We start from the raw sequence: 15,191 nt of genomic DNA, 5'->3' as shown, positions 1-15,191 counted from the left end.
ACAAGAATATATTGGAGTTTTCATTACGGATCTCATTGATTGCACATGGTCTTAATAAGAGTTTATCAAATGTTTTCCATCATTTATAGATTCATTGACTTCTTTATGAATATGTCCGATTCAAATATTCGGAGCTTAAAGGGGGATTCCTGAGAAGAAAAAATGTTTTTAAAGTAACTGGTATCAGAAAGTTTTACAGATTTGTAATTTACTTCTATTTAAAAATCTCCAGTCATCTAGTTCTTATCAGCTGCCGTTTGTCCTGCAGGAAGTGGTGTATTCTTTCCAGTCTGACACAGTGCTCTCTGCTGCCACCTCTGTCCATGTCAGGAACTGTCCAGAGCAGGAGAGGTTTCCTACGGGGATTTGCTCCTGCTCTGGACAGTTCATGACATGGACAGAGGTGGCAGCAGAGAGAGCACTATGTCAGACTGGAAAGAATATACCACTTCCTGCAGAACATACAGCAGCTGATAAGTAGGGGAAGACTTGAGATTTTTAAAACAATATAACTTTCTGACACTAGTTGATTTAAAGCATTTTTTTTCCTCCAGAGTATCCCTTTAAATGTTCAGCTGAAATTTACGTTCCAAACTGCTGGCATTGCTAGATAGTAGTTAGGTCAGGCAGACACCCGGTACCTTTTCAGAATGTAGAAAAATGCTTTTATTTTCCTGTTCACACAGGACGTTCACACAGCTATATATCGTTGTATGTATATAGCTAAAGATGAGCAAACTTACAGTATTAACAGCAAAGTGCGTTGTTACCTCTGCTTATCAGCCGGCTGGCTTTAAACGCCATGGGGGAGATTTATCAGACATGGTGTAAAGTGAAACTGGCTCAGTTGCCCCTAGCAACCAATCAGATTCCATCTTTCATTCCTCACAGATTCTTTGAAAAAAGAAATGTGGAATCTGATTGGTTGCCAGGGGCAACTCAAACAGTTCTACTTTACACCATGTTTGATAAATCCCCCCACATGCCTCTCCTCTCCGGGTGCCTGGAAAGGCTGGATCCAGTCCTGGGAAACTTCTCCAAGTTTCCCAGGGCTGCATCCAGCTTTTCCAGGCACCCGGGGTGGAGCAGCGCAGAGTACAAAGTCAGAAGGCCGACTGCCGAGCTAACCAGGAACTTTGCTTCATTAATGCTGTAAAATTTGCTCATCTATATATAACTCAGTGATGTAATTTTGTATATATAACTTTGTGTAGGGAACGTTACTTGAGCTCCCGCCATTGTCTTTGCGGTCATTGATAAACGACCAATATTTAGGCTAGGCTTTGTATTTAGGAGATTGGTCATTTACATGAAGGGTAACCTCTATTCAAAGTATCTGTATACCAGTGTGTAGAACACTACTGTCTTCTACATCATTTCCACCTCCGGTGTATGGAACGCATTGTTTCTCTATAAAGCTGAGACAAATTGGTTTTATTTTTGAATCTCTAAGTAGGTCTGTTTAAAGTCTTCCTTCAGGAAGGTAGAAAACACTTTTTTTTTTCCTTATGGACAACCATTTATCTATGTGGATGTTTATGTGCTTATCACTCACCATATAGTTGTGTCAGGTGTGCAGTTAGTTTCCTGTGCACTGCTGGGTAGGTGTTTTTTCACTGTAATTTTTTTTTTTTTTTATATTGTTTTATGTGGAAATTTATCATTGGCTGCATCAGCACAGAGTGGGGAAAAAAATAAAAAAAAATGTTGGGGCAGGCTTCATTTTTGCATTTTTTTTTTCTCTAAAAAAATTGGGCCTGCACAAAAAAGTGCAATTTTTCCAATCTGCAATGCTGCAGGGAGTTATGAATTTCCCAAAATTTGTATGGTACCTTTTTCCTCACTGCCATCTTGAGGAAGGGAGCTGTCTCTCTAGTTTCACCTTTAGGCCAAGCCTTAAAGGGGTTATCCAGCGCTACAAAAACATGGCCACTTTTCCCCCTCTCTTCTCTCCAGATTAGGTGGAATTTCAAACTCAGTTCCATTGAAGTAAATGGAGCTTAATTGCAAACAACACCTAAACTGGAGACTTAAAGGGGTTATCCAGCGCTACAAAAACATGGCCACTTTCCCCCTACTGTTGTCTCCAGATTGGATGGGTTTTGAAACTCAGTTCCTTTGAAGTAAATGGAGCTTAATTGCAAACCGCACCTGAACTGGAGACAAGAGAGGGGGAAAAGTGGCCATGTTTTTGTAGCGCTAGATAACCACTTTAAGGCCCTATTACACGGAGCGATTATGGTTTAAAAATTCCATATAACGATTAAAAATGAGCGATTATCTTTCCGTGTAATAACACCCAAGGATCAAACGACGAATGAAAAATTGTTCACGCACCACATCCAGCTGATGTCTTAGTGTTCATGGCATGTCTATATTACGTAATGTACTTTACGTTATATCTCTACATCCTCCCTGCCCAGTTTTAAATATTCTATTTATTCTATTTGCCTACAATACTATGATTTATTATATTTTTTATCCATTCTGTTTTTCTGTACATTCCTGTAATTGGTTCTTTGCTTTGCACCACATCCATGGATCTCACCATTATCTGCTTCTCTTTCAGTTTCGATGGACCGCCTGCATATAAACCACCACCCCCATCTGTAAAGCTGCAGTCCGAACAGGTAAATATACGTCCTGCTTTACAGAACACATGGACAAAAACACTCTAGGTACTTGCCCTTTAACAATAATCCTCTCTCCTATTAATCCCCCATCCCATATGGTGCAGTGGGAGTCACTTCCTAGGATGACATCTGTGTCCTCCTGTATAACATGTGCTTTCCAGTAAACACGTCCCCTCCTCATAGGTGATATATATATATATTGCATAACTAGCATTTCCCTTCCATGGTGTTTTGTTTGTGTTTTGCTGTTTAACCCCTAAGAGGGGCAAAGACATAATATACTAATGGTAAGAAAAATCATGTACACATACAATAGATCTATCAGTTAAAGGGGAACCGTCATCACATATACGTCTTTATATTAAGGTGGTAGATTGTCCTGACCATGTATGTTACTGGCCATACAAATCAGATGGCCAAACCCACTGTTCATGGCAAGATGGGGCGACTACTAAAAATGGGCGAATCTACAAAAGTATTTAGCGAACCCATCTAATCGAATCTAATAAATTGGTGGACGATTCATTAAGTCTTGTAAAAGTAGTTCTGATTACCCAGAGAAATTTGGAATAAGACTCGGGACTGTCTCCTTCTCAACGTGTCGGTAGATTTTTCACATTTGGACAGTGGAATAGCTTCTGCAAGTCTAAAGTCCTTATTACACGGGCCGATCTGGAGGAGCAAACGAACGCCGACTTTTCAGATCAGCACTCGCTTACTTTTCAGTTCCGGCTCACTGCCAGCACTTTTACATGTGCTTTTACAAGGGGGGGGGGGCATGAGGGGCTACGGGAGCCCACAGGACATGGCGTCCGGGGAGCCCACAGGACATGGCGTCCGGGAGCCCACAGGACATGGCGTCGGGGGAGCCCACAGGACATGGCGTCGGGGGAGCCCACAGGACACGGCGTCGGGGGAGCCCACAGGACACAGCGTCCGGGGAGCCCACAGGACATGGTGTCCAGGAGCCCACAGGACACGGCGTCGGGGGAGCCCACAGGACACGGCGTCGGGGGAGCCCACAGGACACGGCGTCGGGGGAGCCCACAGGACACGGCGTCGGGGGAGCCCACAGGACACGGCGTCGGGGGAGCCCACAGGACACGGCGTCGGGGGAGCCCACAGGACACGGCGTCGGGGGAGCCCACAGGACACGGCGTCGGGGGAGCCCACAGGACACGGCGTCGGGGGAGCCCACAGGACACGGCGTCGGGGGAGCCCACAGGACACGGCGTCGGGGGAGCCCACAGGACACGGCGTCGGGGGAGCCCACAGGACACGGCGTCGGGGGAGCTCACAGGACACGGCGTCGGGGGAGCCCAGTCAATAATCGGCCAAATACGGCCGGTAACTGCTTGGTGTTTTAGGGCCTTAAGCAAACAGCTCATTCAATAGATTTGGGTTTTGCAAAAACTATAGATTTGTTTAATGCGTATGACTCTCCCCTCTAAGGCCAGAATAATCAACTATTAGCGGTACCTGGCAGCGTCTTCTTCCTGATTCAGCTGAGCCTAGATGTGAATAGGGTGACGGGAGGGATATCTTTTAGCTGATGGTTATTGAAGGTATATGTGGTGTATTCTCTCAATTCTTAGTCAGACAGGACCTGACTGCGTGTGGCCGACTTTAGCCTTACATTACTGGTAACAAGAAACTATAGATTGCACACAAGTTCACAGCAGAATACAAACCTAAGGCTCAGTACTGTAAGTGATAAAAGAAATAAGAGGCAGGCAGACTGTTTATTGAATTTCACCTTGATATATGAACAGATCGGCAACTGAAAAGAAAGCAAATTGTGTTTAGCAGAAGTAACAAAGACTCCATTTAACCTTGTGGGTAGTAGCGAAAGTAAGGTGCAAAAACCTCCACCGCTCGTGTTGGCAGCAAAGCTGGAGGACGACCTTGAGATGTTATCATAGAGAACAAGCAAAGCTTCTTACTATTGTGGCTCCTAAGGGAAATAGGCGAAACAGTGTGTGTGTGTGTGTGTGTATATATATATATATATATATATATATATATATATATATATATATATATAATATAATCAGAGCTAACAACAGAGCTGGAACGCTTTCACATTTATAGCACATAAACTGGTGTGGAGCGGTGCAGTAAAGATTTTTATTTGATCCCAATATAGAACGTCCATGGGGTCTGTTAATAAATAGGATTGGTCAATTCTTGAATTTATAAGTGCCCAACGTGCAAATTTACCACTATTTCAAGTGAGGGCAGATTAGTGGGGTGGGCCATCACGTGTTGGTTGGTGGGATCTGAGGGCCTCCATCATAGAATCCTTAGAATTAAGAGGATATAAAACTAGTTAGAGCCCCCCATACAACAAAGCTCCTGACTATACAGCCCCATTCACAAATCTGTTGCCGCCCCCCCCCCCCCTCCTGGTGTCCCCTTTGGGGTTAAAGACATTTTGTAATCTGCAATCGCTTTAAGATCTACAGTGTAAGGAAAAAGCTAAAATGCCTGGAGGTGTTCTACCTATTCTTCTGTTCCTTTGTTCTCAGGACTGATGAAGGTCCCAATACGACTCTATTGGTCATGACGCTTACGATATAAACCAGGACTTTGTTACACGAGGTATACTGTCCTGCTGACATCTGTATTGGAGCCTTTTTTTCAGATCTAAAAAAAAAAAAACTTAGATGTGGACCTTGGTCCTGCTACAACGGCCTCGCCCCTGGGCGTCAATAAAAAACAACCAATAGGGCCGGCCGACTGTCTAATGTGTTTGGGGGACTCCACTAGAGCTGTCTGCAGCGGCCTTCACCCTAGCCCTCCATTCAGAAGATGCCCTCCAGATCTATCTAGCATTCTGTGTGTTTTTTTTTTTTATATACTGGAGATCAGGTGTTGATGATGGGGCTGCATGGACTGAGTATGGTACAAGTATGGATGTTGCTGTGTCAAGCGGGGCAGTGAGGGGGCCTACCGTGGTCCAGCAAGTATCGCTGTTACTTTCTTCTAATGATTAATAGCAGTCTTGGAGCTGGGACTTACTCTAACAATAGATTGATAGTCTAGGATAGACCCTAGACCCTAGTATAGAGCATTAGTGTAAAATCCCGGCAGTGGCCGTGTACATATAGCTGTTCTATATAGCTGGAAGGTGGGTCCTTAGTCATTCCCTCTGATGGGCCCCATATACATCAGCTTCACCAGTAGTGATAACAACTATGTCAGGCAATCTGAGCACATTTTCTTCAGTCATCAGCAATGATCATTTTGTCTCTATAGACGTCTAGATTATCGGTGTAGAAGTTAATGATAGGTAATTTTGGCTGTGCTGTCTTTCCCATAAATAGAGTGAACAAACACAAGTAAATGATTGGTCAATTAGAGTCAAAGCTGACGGCAACACGAAGCATTACATTTTGGTTTTGAAATAACCCCCCCCCCTCCCCCGCCCATCCAATGTAAGAAATCTCCACATTGGGCTTTAGAATGTGTTTTGAATGCACTCAGAATCAAGCCCACATTTCTTGTGATGATCAGTAGTCGCACTGTGCCTTAAAGAGTATGTATCACCTAGATTTTTACTGATTACAGCCAGATACTAAATTTCTTAAATTATTTTATTCTAAGATTTCTTTTTTTTCTAATTGTAAATTTGTAAATGAGCAATATTTCACAATACAAGCCCCCCTCGTATCCCATTCCTGATACTGTACTGGTTAGAGAGCCCTCTCATTAACCCACTGCTACCTAATCAACTCTGCTGGTGATTGGACACCTTCCAGCTCTCCTCCTGTGCCCGTCCATGTTAGGGACCCTATAGAATTGCTGAGATGCTCCTGTGGAAGCGAGCAGCTCGGCCTTATCTCCTCTCCATACTGCCAGAGGACTGAGTGTGAGTGAGGGTCCTATTCCACGGAGCGATAATCGGCCTGATTTGGCCGATTATCGTTCCGTGCAATAGAGGCAACGATCAGCCGTTTGTTCAGGTTCAAACCTAAAATCATTGGGCACAGACCGCGTATCGATGCGTCGAATAGCAATGCACGGCGGGGGACGGACGATTTTGAAAGCACCATACTTTACCTAGCGTGTTGCAGGTCTCCTCCTGCGCTCCTTTTTCCTCCTGGTCCCGCGTGCAGCAGCTTCAGTCCGGCCTGTCTTAGCTGACAGACCGCTCAGCCAATCACTGGCCAGGACCGCCGCGGCCAGTGATTGGCTGAGCAGTCTGTCAGCTCAGACAGGCCGCATTGAAGCTGCTGCTGCACGCGGGACCGGGAGGAAGAAGGAGCGCAGGAAAACACCTGCAATATGCTAGGTAAAGTATGGTGTTTAAACAAGGGCTGCAAGGACATCGGTAATGAGCCCTCGCTAAATGATTTTCGGGCGTGGAATAGGCCCAGTAAACGAGCGCTGATCTAGCAGATCGGCGTTCGTTTACATTATTCATTGGCCCGTGGAATAGGACCCTGAGGCTGTGGTGGCTCCTACTCCGGTGTTTAGGCAGCTTAGATCCTACATGCACAGATGTAATAAAGCCGTTAGTGGTTCAACTCCCCAGGGTCTTGTCCAGACATCTCACGTTGCTGCCGTGCACATGTCACCGCCATCTTGCTTATATGTGGCTCAGGATAGTGTATGACTTCTGCTTTCCTCTGACCCCTGAACTAACCCCTTCACTGATAGCTGCTCCAGGCAGCCGGCACTAGTACCAGTAGGTACTTGCACCAGAAAGTTTGCAGCCACCAGGGGAGTTGTGTGTGTGGAGGGAGAGTTAACTGATTAACCCCTTCTTTACTGATACAGTGTTCTTTATTGATACAGAAAACCTTATCTACCTTATTTTTACATTGTGGAACAAATCATCTGTGTTCCAATTATTTTTTAGGGGAAAATTTGCTTTGATATACGAGTGATTTGGTTTACAAGCATATCCCCGGAACAAATTATACTCCTAATTCAAAGTTTCACTGTATTTGACGACAACTTATGCTGCGTTTACACAGAACGATTATCGTGCGAATTTGCGTTATCGTGCGATAACGATAGAATTTGAACGATAATCGTATGTGTAAACGCAACGAACGATCGAACGACGAGCGAGAAATCGTTCATTTTGATCTTTGAACATGTTCTTAAATCGTCGTTCGTAAAAAATTCGCAGATCGTTCCATGTAAACAGTCGTTCACCGATTTTACCTATGTGCGAGATAGGCTTAAGTGATCGCAAAACGATTGCAAAATGAATTTTCTGAACAATATATCGTTCCGTCTAAGCGGTGATAGTTTTAAAAGAAAAATCGTTACTTCAAAGTCGTTAATCGTACGATCGGGCGAATTATCGCTCCGTGTAAACGTAGCATTACTGTCATGCATGTTATAATAGTTGTAATTTGGTAAATTGAAAAGAAGTTGCAAGCAGGTTGCAGTTGTATGCGGCTTGCATTGAGGTCAGTGCTAGCAAAGTCGCATGCAAGTTGCGTTTTTCTTTAATGTAATTCATGGAGAAGGGGGTATAAAATGCCCATACACACAAAAACATTGGTCACACCCATCAATTTCAGTGGGCACATAGGGGCAGATTTATCAAACATGGTTTAAAGTGAAACTGGCGCAATTGCCCCTAGCAACCAATAAGATTCCACCTTTCATTTTCCAAAGAGTCTGTAAGGAATAAAAAGTGGAATCTGATTGGTTGCTAGGGGCAACTGAGCCAGTTTCACTTTACACCATGTTTGATAAATCTCCCCCATAATGTTTATAGGGGAGGCTTGACTTTCTTCCAACAGATATTGGTAGTAAGAAGGATCGGCCATGTTGAATTTCGATGACTTGGTCATTACTTCTTGAGGGAGCTGTATTGCAGCTGGTGGAGTCTGTCAGTGTCTTATACCTCTCGCCACCAGGTATATATATGGGGAAGGTGAAAGGAATACGTACTGGCCAACCAGCCACTAATGGTATGGCAGCCAAGAGAAAAGTTGAGAAGCATTGGCCTTGAACAGTTGACATCATGGTGTCTCTACCACCCATTATCTGTAGGGTGTTAATTCTTCTATAGGCAGATAATAACTTGGGATTCCTTTATTAAACCTTTAATAAAACAAAAAGCAATTGTTTGTTTTCAGTCCAGGAGGATTCGCGCTGCTTTTTGTGATATCAGTAGAAAAGAATTTAGTGGATTGGGTTTTTTTTGTTTTGTTTGCTTCTGTTGTTTTTCTCACCAACTGGTACAGAGTCCAAAACTGGTATGTTACACAATTGCCGTGTAAATATATTTAACCGGCGGCTGATACTACCTTGGTGAGGTTATCAGTGCCGCTTCTCAAACACAAAATACCAAAACTCTTTGGCCCAACTGAGTAGAATTAGTAGTAACTATCATGGGATGAGCAACAACAGTACCATTATAACAACTATTAAACATTCCATGGTAAAATGTTATTCTGCACAATGGGATCTCTTCTCTCCTTGAGTCTGGGTCCCTGAATGTACACATGTATTAATTTAGACTCAAAAACATTGTGTGCTGTACCTCCATGTCCAAGTCCATGTCCATACAAGTATACATTAGGAAAATTACCAAAATATATTAACCAGTTGACTACGTTCGGGCCATTGCAGTCAATGGGACCCTTTATACAACCCCTTTAAGATCCTCTAGTTATGGGTGACATTAAATTGGTTGTGTACATACACTAATAGAGTATATTAACAGGGTTTATCCAGTCTAACCAACCCCATTGCAGTAACGTTTTGATTTGCAGTCACTATGAAGTCACTTCTATAAACGTGAGTTGAAAAGATCTTAAAACTATGATATTGTCCGTTTTTCCCCCCCCAGCCTTCTGGAAAAGAAGCTCTACTGCAGAACCCTCCAACCCAACATGAAGTTACATATACTGAGGAAATGGTAATATTCCATGTCACCGATATCAATTTATTGTCTAGCATCCCCTCCAGGTTGTAGGATATACCAAATTCATATGGACGTGCCCATAAGTAAAAAAGCAGAATCATAACACAGTACTGATGGATGGGGGAATGTGTTGATGAACAGATGAATGGGTAAATGGATGCAGTGGTGGTTGGTCACATATGATTGGACTGATGGATGGCTGTGTAGATGAATGGATTGGGAAGATGTTTGAAAGGTTTATCAATACAGCAGTCCATTGATGGGCAGATGGTTGGGTAAAAATATGGAGAGGTAGATGTAAGACTAGTTGGATACATGGATGAATAGATGGGTCAATAGTATTGTTGAGTGGACTTGCCGAACAGTTCGGCAAGTTCTCTGAACCTGAACGCTCGCCATTTGACTCCTGTCGGCTAAAGAAGTTGAATGCTATCTTAGGGGATGCTGGTTGACCTCAGGGAGATCAACCAAAACACTGCAGAGACAACATCTCAACTTCAGTGTATTCTAGAACATTGCACCCTGGGAAATCAAATATGGAAAAGAACACTGCAGAGACACCATCACGTGTCTTGACGTCCGTGAACTAGCCCCAGACCTTCCTCCGGGAAGGAACAACCAAGCCAAGGAATGTCTCCAATCAAGGAAGCCACCCAAGCAAGGTATCCATCCACAGACTAGTAAGGTATTGTTCCCACTAGCCAGAATCCTACTCCATACTGATGAGGGGCAAATACTCTGAAACAGCTGTCTGTGGATGGATACCTTGCTTGGGTGGTTTTCTTGATTGGAGACATTCCTTGGCTTGGTTGTTCTTTTCCAGAGGAAGGTCTGGCTAGTTCACTGATGTTGAGACACGTGATGGTGTCCCTGAAGTGTTCTTTTGCATATTTGAATGCTATCTTAGGGCAGCCAAGAGCTCCTTAGGAAGGCATCCAACGTCTCCAGCCATCGGGAGTCAAATGTCACAGGTTCAGAGAAAAGTGCCAAATTCGGCAAGTCTGCTCAACACTAGCCAATAGGTATTCTAGATGGATTTATACCAATTGCTGTTTTTAAGAGTAGTAAATGTAACCCCACGTTTCTCTTTTTAGACACCTCCCAAACTCAGAGAGTCCTTCCAGCCTCCGCAACATTTAGCACTAGACGACGATTACTTGGAACAAGAGAACCCGATCTACAATGAATTTAACCCTCATGAAAGTGAATCCCTCACGGATGACCAAGGCTTTGTGATGTCTCCCGCTGTGTATGTTTGAGCAACGTGAACTTTAATAAGGGAAAGATAACCGAGTTGACGCTTCAACAAGCACTGACCTGCCTTTATGGACTCTGTGGTGACTAACAGCCCAGTGCTGTATAAGCATTACATATCAGGACTACAGGTTTATACAACGCAATGCATTGTACGATACTATGTTCTACCAGAGAGACTGGGCAATAGACACTAAAGGAGGTCCAGCATGGAGAATGTAGACATTGCACACAGTATGTGGGGGGGTGGTTTACATGTACAAAGTGATTGCAGAGTATACAACATTGTGATACAGTGTTAAGCACAAAAGGGATGGTAAGTATGAAGCAGATGGGTCCAAGGAGTGCGTGGTTGTGTGTATGTAAAATTCTAAGGGTTTCTGATGAATTCTTTACTAATAATGTGATTAAATATCTGTGAATATTGTTGTATTTTTGTGGTCTATTTTTAATAAATCATTAAATCTTTTTATAGTTCTGTGAATAATGTGTATTTGTCGCTGGTTGATGTAACAACCTGTTCTGCTAAAACTTCTCTCGTGAAAATAGAAAAAAGCCTCAATCCAGTATATTGATGTAGATACAAACACAAAAAATGATCAGACATGGTTGACCCCTTGGCGTATACAGTATATATAGAAGCCACATAGCAGTCATACAGAGAAATCATAGCTATCTCTCTTCTAGTTGTAGTTGCAGGATACCAGTTTAAGCTCCTGGCAACTCTGCGAGCAGTATATGGCATTACCAGATGTCCCATACACTTGCATTGCAATACACTTGAACTTTGAGTCTCAGTCCTGAGACTTCGACCAATGGTCAGACATAGCTGGGCGAAGTGTGCGGCTGTGCACTTCACTCCCCAGCTCATAGCTCTATCCCAGTTTTAGTGTCATATAAATAAACTTTTGAGTATTGTTCAGACATAGAAAAACAAGAAAGTGCAACAGCAACCTGCAAGTGCCAGGACTTACTGGATATACTACCTCCAGTGTACACAGGATAAAAACCTGTTCTATATTTTTTTTTAAATGAGGTTCTAAGCAAACTATTCAGAGAGATGGGCCTACACTAACAATGTACATTAAAGGAGAAATCTGGCCAAAATCTATTTTTTTATATCTTATTTCCTATGCAAAGTTAGATCTATTCCTAATATACACTAATTATGGGAAATGCATTAAGTAGCTCAGGCAGGCTTCAATTTCTCTTTTAAAAAAAACAGTTATTTTTTACATATAATTTCTACATATACAGCGCCCTCTGCTGGATACTTCAGGTATAGACTGGGGAGTCATGACGTCACTTTTTTTTTTTTTTTTTTTTTGGAGAAATTGATGCCTGCCTGATCTACTAAATTGGGGAAATAGCACTATATATGCATTTCTTATAATTAGTGTATATTAGGAATTTGTCTAACCTTGCTTAGAAAATAACATATTAAAAAATAGATTTTGGCCACAGTCCTCCTTTAAGCAGTGTGAATCCAGCCTAATTGCGGATTCACAATTATGGCCAAATTTAGGGCACATTGCTTTCTATTGAGCTTTTCACTCTGTCCGTAGTTTTACAGGTCCTCAATCTGTGCCGGAAAAAAAAATTAGGACGTATCCTAGTACAGCCAGGCCGTAATTGTGGCACAGACGCACCCATAGAGGTCTATGGGAGTCTCTGTAATTTTTGTGGATCCGTAATTTTTGCACAAGAAACGTTCGCAATGTCTGCAAAAAAATGTTGATTCTTGCCTGTCCATCACCCCGCAGAGTGCGCTGAAAGGACAGAGAGCCGTAACTAGTCACAGCCCAGATGACTAGGAGGGACAGGATTTATAGAAATGGTAGTTTGTATTAGAAAAACTCTTTCTATAAGAAGTACATTTTACTTAAACTGAATCCCAGCCAGTTATTGTGTGACAGAGGTTATCATAGGCTATGGCTGCCGAGGGATCCCGTCCCAATAAATCCTCAATATCAGACTCCAGCAGGGATGTGTCTTGTCTATCACATTATCACGGAGAGGGGGGGGGCATGCCACTTTTATGTTTATTCTTGATGATTGATTCTTATGCAGTGTGTACGATGAGGTAAGGATGATGCATGAAGCCTGAACATACTGTACAATAGACTAGGCCAGGATAGACAGAAGCCATTAATCAGCAGTGTAAGGAACAGACAGACAGGACTGATATTGAGCAAAGTCACTATGCAGAGCAGGGATGGAGGCTGAGCTCACGCTGGGATGTGAGATGCATGAGAAGTGGATGTGAAGTATGTACAGGAAGAATGGAGAACACTTCAGGAACAGAGAGGATGGAACAGCTGCAGATGCGGATGAAAATCCTGTTTTATCCTACTTTTTTTATTTGAGATTCCTCTGTATTGTCCACTTCCACAATACACATGGGACGTGAAATACTATTCACTCTTGTAGAGGGGGTCAAAAACATGAGCAATGGTGTCAATGATTAAATAGAGATGAATGAAGTGATTTCACACCAAATTTCCCAATAAATTTAGATTCATTATTGACGAATCACAATTTACACAACAGCAGCAGGGATGCCTGTCAAAGAGAGGAGTCCCTGCTTTTGCATAATGAGCAGTGGGGCATACACTGTACATTCACTAGGCCGAGAGCTGAACACATTGCCAGATAGATTCACAACATGGGCTGGGCACATGGGCCAAGTGAATGTTAACTGAGCACCAGGCTGGCTGTATGCCTCTCTGCTCAGTGTACAGAAGCAGGGACTCCTATCTTTTAAAAGGAGTCCTTGTTCCTCTACAATCTAAATCAGCCAGGAATCTGAATCGAATTCAATGGCCATTTTAGGAAAATCTTTGCTTGTCTCTCTTCTGAACCTTTACGGTCTATCAGTAATGCTGCAAGGTGCCTGATAGTGACCACCCTGCTAAGGTCACAGTGCCGCAATATAATTTACCATTGAATTAGGCCCTTGCCTACAAACTTAGAAGATTATCAGGAACGTGGTGGGGGAGAGTTATCAAAACTTGTGTAGAAGAACAGTTGGACCAGTTTTGGTTGCAGTTTTCTAATTGAAGGATGTTGGATGTTACATACCAAGGCTGAGGCTTGAACATTGTCTACACAAACCATTTGAACATGGGTCTCCAAACCTCTGCCCTCCAGCTGTTGCAAAACCACAATTCCCATCATGCCCGGACAGCTAAAGCTTTGGATTTGGGTGTCCAGGCATGATGGGAAATGCAGTATTGTAACAGCTGGAGGGCCGCAGTTTGGAGACCTATGCATTAGAAAGTGTTGTATGTCACTGGGCAGTCCAGCTACAAGTGTTCCATTGATTTTAGCCACTGCTCTCAAAGGCCATCAACGTGCAGACTCCAGAGGAAGATGGCAATGGAGGCTAGAATAAGTATCTATTCTCTTCAGTGATGAGTCCCTCTTTTGTCTCAGATGTAATGATAGGAAGAGGTTGGTGTGGAGACTGCGAGGACATAACCATGAAGACGCCTACCCAAAAGGAACATCACAACCGTCCTAGTCCTATATAGCAAAATATCAACTGCACTAGAGATGTTAAGAAATTTTTGTAATGCTCATAGGCCATAAGGTAAGTATATACCCTTAATCGGCATTAAGACCTTAAACAATTGTTCGTATACCATCACAGAACGTTTCAGTCCACAGACCTTTTTCAACAAGGTATACTTTGGTTGGTGCAAAAGGTACAAGATGATGGTGATCCATGTATGAAGCAACTTGTGATGGCCGGCTTGTGTCCTAAAGAAGTCTCCAGGCTTGCCCCACATGGAGCACATCCGGGTCATCATTGGTCAGCAATGGCAAGGTAGGTTCTCAATAACAACAGTGGATTTTGATGGTTTGCGTGCCCAAGTGCATTCATCATGGCAGAACTTTCCTCAGATGACCATTAATAACCTCACTGATAGCATGCTGAGACATGTAAGCATGTGTATTTCAACTTGCGGCACTCATGCTCGACCAAGATGTTTTGAATGTTTTGTTTCCATTTTTTTACTTTTTGCATATTACCATCATGTCTAATTTCCATAATTCCAGGACTTTTCCAGGTGCTGTACTTCTATCATAGAGGAGTGCATGGTGAATACAATCCTCACAGCCTGACTTCTAGGCACACAGACATGCCCTGAAGCCGCAGTCTCGGAGACTCCTGTCTGATTAGTCTATAAGGAAACTTGAACACTGGTTAACATTTTCGAAGTGATGAGTAGATACCCAGAGCTCCATTCCCTTCTATCAATAAATGATGCATATGCCGTCCTTTCTGAATTACCCACACTGCATTATTCCCCAGCTCTTTTTTCTGAACCTTTCGGATACATAAAGCTCTGACCACAGAGAAAATGGATGTGTGCCCGATCCTGCCTGACCCACCTCAACCACAA

General features: G+C 43.1%; 1 protein-coding gene across 1 annotated transcript in view; it reads left to right on the top strand.

The window, feature by feature from the left end:
* NECTIN2 (nectin cell adhesion molecule 2) overlaps positions 1 to 11,256 on the top strand; it is a 66,184-nt gene extending 54,928 nt beyond the window's left edge. The window contains exons 7-9 of the mRNA XM_069947531.1: positions 2,570 to 2,630; positions 9,454 to 9,522; positions 10,623 to 11,256. Of these exons, the coding sequence (XP_069803632.1) occupies positions 2,570 to 2,630; positions 9,454 to 9,522; positions 10,623 to 10,787 (295 nt within the window). The 3' untranslated portion in view covers positions 10,788 to 11,256. The remainder of the gene's footprint in view (positions 1 to 2,569; positions 2,631 to 9,453; positions 9,523 to 10,622) is intronic.
* The last annotated feature ends 3,935 nt before the right edge of the window (positions 11,257 to 15,191 follow it).

Source organism: Dendropsophus ebraccatus, chromosome 12, assembly GCF_027789765.1.
Source record: "Dendropsophus ebraccatus isolate aDenEbr1 chromosome 12, aDenEbr1.pat, whole genome shotgun sequence".
Taxonomy (NCBI): Eukaryota; Metazoa; Chordata; class Amphibia; order Anura; family Hylidae; genus Dendropsophus; species Dendropsophus ebraccatus.
This window is presented reverse-complemented; position numbering and strand designations above follow the sequence as displayed.